This window comes from Triticum urartu, chromosome 7, assembly GCF_003073215.2.
Source record: "Triticum urartu cultivar G1812 chromosome 7, Tu2.1, whole genome shotgun sequence".
Classification (NCBI taxonomy): Eukaryota; Viridiplantae; Streptophyta; class Magnoliopsida; order Poales; family Poaceae; genus Triticum; species Triticum urartu.
Window position 1 is genome coordinate 427,138,152 of NC_053028.1, and position 7,804 is coordinate 427,145,955.

The window sequence follows — 7,804 nt, forward strand, 5'->3', positions numbered from 1 at the left end:
GGTGTGTGGCGAGACTTATGAGTACTTGTGCTGGGAACTTGTTCATATTTTGGCCAGGAGCAGCACCCTGGCGTGGAGCAGGGAAGGAGGATGCCCCTGCTGTTAATTTAGATTTATGCTATGTAGTTAAGTAGTTTGCTGTCATTTCCTTGCTTTCTTTGTTTGATTTCGTTTGATTGCTTGTTTTGTTTGATCTCATGTATGCTTGTTGTTGTGCTGATCATGTGATGGTAAGGTCATCACATTTGAATAGGGTGAGTAGAACACAAACGCTGTTTATAACCAAACAACTAAAGTTTGTATCTGTTCACACTCTAAGCACAAAAACGATAACCAAACAGTAAGAGTAAGTGCCCCTCCATGCGATGCAGGCAACTAAACAGGTTGCATCTATTGCGTATAAAACTACATTTTAAAAACCAAACTGATTGAAGATGGACGTACAATGCAACTACTTGCAAACTGCAACTAAACACGCCCTATCATGAATGAGGAGTTGCGTCCTCTCCTCAGCCTTCGGGGCGCCCGTAGGAAGCTGGACTGAATATTTGTTTCTAAAAAAAAACTGGACTGAATATTTAACTCGGCCGGGGGGCCGATATCATTGTATTACTGGGCCAAGCAATGGGCCAGCATCAGCTAGCCAAGTCCAGTAAGCATCAACAAATCTGACGTACCCCATTCGTGCCCCGTCTCCACTCCCGCTGCCGACTCCGGCGACCACCATGGCCACTCGCCGGAGCCCCGCCACCACCCACCACCGCCTTCTCCTACTCCTCCTACCCTTGCTGCTAATCGGCTCGTTCCTCCTCCCCCTCTCGTCCGCCTACCGCCCCGGCGACATCATCCCCATGCTCCGCTCCGGCCAGTACCACGGCGTAATCAGATCGAACCATGCCCTTACTCAGAGCTAGATGCTCCGGAGCGAATTCGTCCGTTCCATCTCGTCTGACCCGTGCGGTTCTTATTGCAGTCGAGGTCGGTGTGGTTCGACGTCATCGGCCGCCACTGCCCGGTCTTCGCGGTCAACCGGGAGGTGAGGGTTTCTCGGAACTGCTCTACGGTTCGATCTTTGGGGATTTGCGTGTGGGGCGTATCGGTGATTTGGTTCTCTCGTTCGTGCAGGTGCTGATGCCGATCCCCAAACCCACAGGGTTCACCGGTGCGGATCCGTATAAGATGTAAGATTTAGATCTCCTAGCTTAAACTTGTCCTCAAGAATTTTTTGACACTGCTATCCTCCAACGTTCGAGGCAAATTGCTTGTGTGAATCAGTCAAATTGGCTAATTGGTTTCAAGACTACAAGATGCTGGATTTTCCAGGGTGGGTAGAGGGTTAGCCTAATGTTATAGGTGCACTGTGAATGAATGATGACTGTTGTAATTCGTAATGTAGTTTTCTGTAGAATATTCATACATCCATGCCATGAGACATTTGATTCCGCAAGTGCAAATTGGTATAACATTAAATTCAATACGATCATTTCACGAAAGATGTAAGTTTGCAAATCTGAATTGGTGATATACTAGCACTACTATGGCTCCTGATTTATGTTTATACATTCTGTGATCCAGAAGGTTTTGTGGTATGCAAAATTTATGCTATCTCAAGGTACTTGTTTGGTTAAAACATATTGAACTTAGACTCAGTAATGATGAAGTCATGGAAATTCGTAAGGTTGCTGGCATGCATGGTAAATTTTGTAAATAGTATGATAGTTGTACCGTATCTGTGTTTTGTGAATGATCTGTTTGCAGAGATGTGTCTGTCTTACATGGTCCTTCCTATGCAGAACATTTCAGATTGGACACGAAAAGTTCCATGTTCCTTGGCTTTATGTTATTAATCGCAAAAGCTCTGAAGTTCCACTGATTGATTTCCATTTAGTGAGTCCCCTGTTAACTGTTATATATGTAATTTCAGGGGAATACTTTCTTTCTGCTTATAATTATCTACCTTTGATTATACAGAAATACACTGGAAACGATTTGCTTGGTGTTACGGCTAAAGTAGTCGACATGCCTCACCATTGTATGTAATGCTATCGCCTCTCCTCACAATATATCCTTTTCTGTGTATTTTAGAAGTTTATATCCCTAGCATCTGTAGCGATGTATTTATTGTCATGTAAGGAAGTACCATGCATATGCATTCAAGTTGGATTGTTTGACCAAGTTTTTAATGCTAGACCATGTATTATGTATACATGTGTTTCTCGGAGTTTCTGTTTCCAAAAACCTAAGGGTTTCCTGTGATAGCATGAATTGTTTGACAAGATTAATCTGTTGTTGCTGCTGTTGTATCATGCATCTTGTTGTTGTTGCTGTATCTGTTTGTTCTTTCTTGTGATCCATTATGAGCATGTTGTCCAGTCAGAGTGTAGTGCCTTATCCTAAGTGTTGCTAAGGGTTCAAGAGAAACTGCAAATATTTGTTTTGCTTTAGTCAAGTAGTCAACTTCTTTTACCATGTAGTAAAATAGTGGTGTGCTATTGAAGCAGCCTTTGTATGAGCATCAACAAGATACTCATGACTTCCTCTAAATCCATCTATGGGTATTATTGGCCTGCTGCAATGACATTATGCCCTGTTGGAAGGCACATTTGCTATAGACTATAGACTATTTATGTTCTAGGATAGATGAACTAATATTAAGTGTAAGTTTTCCTCTCTCTTTTTTACCATGCAGTAAAATGTATAATCACTATGTGTGTTTTTTCCTTTAAGTTTCTGAATTGGGTAGCCTAGTTGCTAACCCATCTGTGTTTCATTGGGCAGTTGTGGAACTTCATCCTGACATAAAGAAGGATTTCTGGGATCAACAGAATTGGCCAAAATATGTACTTGTTAGTTATACATGGTAAAAACTTATCTGGCCTTGTTTGCATTGATAAAATTTTGTTTCCAAGTACTAGTTTGAGAAAACTTTGAAGCGTGACATTACGACCAAATAATTCTTCTGTACAGGGAGGAACAATCAGAGATAGATGTTACTGCAGGATTCTATGTGTTATTTGGATCTGGTGAGTTAATCCCCCAAGCCAAAAAATAAAAAATGTTTCATCGTGCCATCTTCCACATAATAATCCCTTTCACATTTGTACTCTAAAAATGTTTTCACCGTGGTATTACAGGCCTTGTTCTTTCCTTCATCCTTGCAATCTATGTATTGCAATCATCTCAAGATAAGTTAACAAGGTATGATTATTCACATTTTCTTTCAGTTTCAAGATATAGGCTGATAATGTTGCCATGTTCGTGGTGAAATGAAAGTAACCAATATAAGAGATTGATACAATGACATTCTGCTGTCCTTGCAATCCAGCATGCTTAACTTTTTTTTAGGGAGATGCTTAACTTATCTGGACACCGCTTTAGTCATAGTTAGCTAGGTTGTTTAGTTGTGTGTGTGCCCATTGATATCCTTTCATGCCCATCATTCAAATTGGAAGGAAATGTGTTATTGACACCGACACCATTCTGCTTTGTAGGTTTGTGCGAGAAGCGGTTTCTGATAGCAGTCTACCTGAAGGAGGGGTTGCAAAGGTTGAGTGATGTTTCCACAAGGGGCTGTTGAATTATCGACAAATGTCCACTTATGGAAACACCGACAAAGACATTGTGAACTCAAGCTTTCTTGGGAGCGTGGACAATAGCATGCATCTGAAGAACCGGTGAACCATTTTGTATGCATGCATTGTACGGAACTGACAGTTACAACATGGCGAGTTAAATGAGAGATGGATTATAGGTTTTTCCTTGGTATAACAGAACATTTAGCAAACTGAAGTATGTGCAGTTGCTAGCTCATTACAGTTTTGATATATGACCTGTGTGATTTCAATGTTGCAAGAATTTGTCTTCTACATCTACATTTTGATATAAAAACAGGCACCGTGTACACCTCTACAGATCACAAGATTGGTGCAAATGTTTCATTGCTTCATCTGTGAAACACCGATTCCTCCTTGAACTGTAGCTGTTTGTGTTGTTACATGGAAATGAACCTGGTTATTTTTAACTCCTTAAACTGAAATGTACATCACTTGCATTACTATGGTCCAACGTAAATCTGAAAGTACAGTTACAAACTTGAACCTATAAATACTTCAAAGTCTTGCACAATTCTTGACCTCGGGACCTTTGGTACAAAAAGAATGGAGTCTATCTGCAGACCAGTGTCCCAACATGAAGTTACAGTGAGAAGGTTTGGACCATATCCGGATACAATTTTACAATATCTGCTATCTAGTTTCATGGTCGATCTGCAATTTTGGAAGGTAAAACCCTCCAAAGAATCAGATCATTTTAATTGTAACTGAAATGTCCATTGCTTCATTACTTGGGTTGGGAAGTTGGCTTCCAACCCTACTATCTGCCTACTAAATTGAATCCTGTATAATGCCATCCGCCGTCTAAGAGACGAAATTCTCACGCCCTTGAGTACTTTGAGCTCCACATCGGTACCTTCAAAGGCTCATCGTCATCACCTCCATTTTCAACTTTGCTCAAAGAATCAGAGATCAAAGGTGCCGAGTCACCTTCTTTTGACTGCAATATAGAGAACACATAGGGATTTATAAACAAGAAATAAAAGTAATGAAGCTAAAGAACCACAGGAGAATTGTTGCAAATAAAATATTAAATATTTACAAGGCATGAGATTTGAAAAGCAAGGTACCTGCTGTGCGGAGACATCGGTATTTTTTGGTTGAGTCTCTATTGAGCAGAAGTATGAATATAGTACCATCCCAACAACCGCAATTAGGATGCCAAGTATGTTTCTCCAGCTAAACGGATCATGAAGCAAAACGTAGCCGAAGGTCAAAACTAGGCATGTTTTAAGATGGCCCAGGACTTGGTAAGTAACAGGAGATGTCTTTCCAATCACAAGAAAGGTGCTGAAGTTTACTGAGACCGATATCAAACACGACAAGACGATGAAAAACTGCACATGGAACAAGAGGAGAATCAGAAACAGATTAACAATGTCAAAAGAAGTTTGCCAAAGCTGCTTCATGACTTACCACAACGTTAGATGTGTAATTGAAAGCAAAGACGTTTTGGTTAGTCAGGAATCCATCAAGGAACGGGCCGATAAGAAACAGTGTCAATGACTGGTAAGGACAAGACTGATATAGCAGCTGGGTTGAAGAAACCTTGAATTTCTTCTGAATAGTGTTTGTCATCTGGTAGCTGGTTAAGGACTACAAGACCACACGACAAAAACGGTGGTAATACGTGAATGTAACAGAGTAGTAATAAACAGTCATCACGTCAAGTGCAAATTCTTCATTCTGGAACCAGATGCAAATTCCACTTTCTGACCAAAAAAGATGCCAGGAAATTTCGATTTGGCCAAGAAAAGGCAAAAGCTGTCATCAAAGGATACGATTTGAGCGATGCAAGTCGTGATAATGGCCAGCAAGGACAGTATGGACCCCACAGCATTGAGTTGCAAATCAGTCACGGTTGCAACACCGACACCCAAAAGAAGCACGGAAAGGGAGATCTGGATAGTCCGGCTGCAGTCAAGTCAGAAAATGTTTAGATGAAGATGGTATGGAAGTAATGAACAGAATGTAAAAAAACACAAACCTGAACTTCTTCCTGAAGAAAAGAGTCTCCAAAATAACAGTGCAGGGGATGATGGCCAGCTTTGTCATCTAGACGTAAAAGGACAATTCAGCACCAGTTAGGTGGATTGATTAGTGCAGAAGGAAGGGTGACATTTAATAGCAATCAATGCTTGTACAAAATGTTCAACTCTAGCCAAAAGCCTTCTTGGTAAAGTTTCTTGCACAAACAAGGTAGATATAATTAACCTGCACCCTAACTCGCCAAGTAACTATTGTCGTACCGCGTAGCGGAAGTAAAGTTTGTTACATTTTTACTGTGATGATGATTTTTACTGTTAATACCAAATGTAGTAAGTGCAGAACTGGAGTGAATTAACTATGGAATCCTGACAATGGTACGAGAATAAATGTAAAAAGATCACATAATGTGCAGTACCTGGTAAAAGCCAACAGAATTGAAACCAAGACTCAGATTGAGGAGCCCAATGGAGATGCCATTGAGTACTCCGAATCCCATGACAGTTCTCGAATCAAAAGCCTTGTGCTCGAAAAACTTCATCCATAGTGCCACATGAAGGGAGCAGAAAGTGACCAGGAGATGCCAGCTCGTCAAGGTGGTAGCTGCAAAACACAATTCCATGTCGTAGGATATCAGTATTAATAATTTCACTGGTATCTCATATTCTCATTCACTCTTCAGCACAAGCTCTCTCTATTCTATTCACAAGGACATAAGCAACATTCAGAAATAAGAAATAAAAATGTACCAAGTCAAAGCTAACAAGTTCTTGAACATCACATGTACATACACTCCAGGCAGCACAAACAAACAGAGATACTACTCCCATCTGTCAAGCTACCGAAGCAGCAAGCAACCAGGACATGCTACACAACCTTTTTTTAGCGGTAGCTACACAACCTCGTTCGTTACGAAAAATAATCAAAGCTTTCACAGTAAGTACGCTAGCTCCAAGAGACCAGTCACTCTATCATTTTACACTCATGCTCTCCTGATTTCTACAGTATGCTGCGACGAATCACAATATATACAGTAGTTATCAAACACACCAAATTCAATTGGCAGCTACCACATAAGCTGAAAAGCATCTGGTGTTAATAATCTGAACCGAGCATGTGCACAACCGAAGAACGGAGCACGCATAGATAGATCTAGCAAAATCACAGAGCACCAAGCACGAACACGTAACGTAACGAATCAAGAAGCTGGGAAGCAAGAAACAGTTAGATCTCACACCGAAGGTGAAGCCGAGGGAGCTCATGAGGGCCTTGTTGCAGATGACAATGGACACGGAGGACACCACGGAGAGGCCCAGCGCCCCCACCGTCCCCAGCTGGAACTTCTCCCCTCCGACGCCCATCTCCGCTGCCACCACCCTCCAGACAACAGCACCAACAAAAAAGATCAAGCCTTCCCGATCAGACCGACCGGACCACGCCGCCGGGAGCACCTGCAGGCAAGAGAGATGCCATTTCGATCAGCCAATCGAAGCAGCGAGCGCTCTGCCAAGAAACGGACGGGAGGGGTCGAAACATACCGCGCGCCGCGTCGGTGGATCTGGGCGAATCCGGCCGGGGAGCGGGCAATGTCGGGGAGATCTGCGGAGGGGCGGGCGGGCGGGATCGGCGGCGGTGCGGGGATGGGATGGGATTCGCGGTGGCGCTCCTGCCCCTCTTGCTTTGGCCTTGCGAATCAGGGGCGGGGAGGGAGACGAGGTATTTTTATATGGATGGCCGCCTCGTCGGTGAGATTGGCGATTAAAGGAAGCGGCAATTAGATATGGTTGTCCACGTCGCTTGCCGCATGGGAACTATTGACTCTGCACTGAATACCTGCTGAATTTGCTAAAAACTTCAAACAGGGTCCACCTTCCTCTTGTCTCAATTTGCCAAATTTGCCTTTTTGTAGCCATAATTGTTGCAAAGTTTTTTTCTTTTTTTTCGACAGCTGCCATGTGTACATTCAATCGAGCGTCAAGGTACAACACGCGCCACGCGTGCTATAGAACATACTCGAACCGACGAGAGGGGGCACATGTCCTGGCACAGACAAGAAACACATCTCACGTAATAGAAAATCACAACGAGGTCCCTGGGGAGGGGGCGGTTGCTGCCGTCCTTCATCGCCGCTGAAGGGAGAAGAGACAAGCTCCTTCAGCCAAAGAACTGTCGGTGCACCATCACATCAAAGCTTTGAGAATCGATGA

General features: G+C 42.8%; 2 protein-coding genes across 2 annotated transcripts; one reads left to right on the forward strand and one right to left on the reverse strand.

Annotated features, from left to right (window-relative positions):
* The first annotated feature begins 605 nt into the window (after positions 1-605).
* On the forward strand, positions 606-3,911 carry LOC125518274. Its single transcript, XM_048683171.1, has 9 exons — positions 606-878; positions 974-1,036; positions 1,126-1,181; positions 1,794-1,887; positions 1,972-2,032; positions 2,779-2,860; positions 2,968-3,023; positions 3,135-3,198; positions 3,492-3,911. Exons 1-9 carry the CDS (start codon positions 726-728, stop codon positions 3,553-3,555), a joined length of 693 nt encoding a protein of 230 aa, XP_048539128.1. The 5' UTR covers positions 606-725; the 3' UTR covers positions 3,556-3,911.
* A 114-nt stretch (positions 3,912-4,025) lies between these two features.
* LOC125518273 (UDP-xylose transporter 3-like) lies at positions 4,026-7,320 on the reverse strand. The gene is made up of 8 exons (XM_048683169.1): positions 7,136-7,320; positions 6,835-7,048; positions 6,016-6,200; positions 5,599-5,666; positions 5,393-5,525; positions 5,028-5,189; positions 4,682-4,948; positions 4,026-4,551 (listed from the first exon to the last, which is right to left on the reverse strand). Exons 2-8 carry the CDS (start codon positions 6,956-6,958, stop codon positions 4,432-4,434), a joined length of 1,059 nt encoding a protein of 352 aa, XP_048539126.1. The 5' UTR covers positions 6,959-7,048; positions 7,136-7,320; the 3' UTR covers positions 4,026-4,431.
* Between the last annotated feature and the right edge of the window lie 484 nt (positions 7,321-7,804).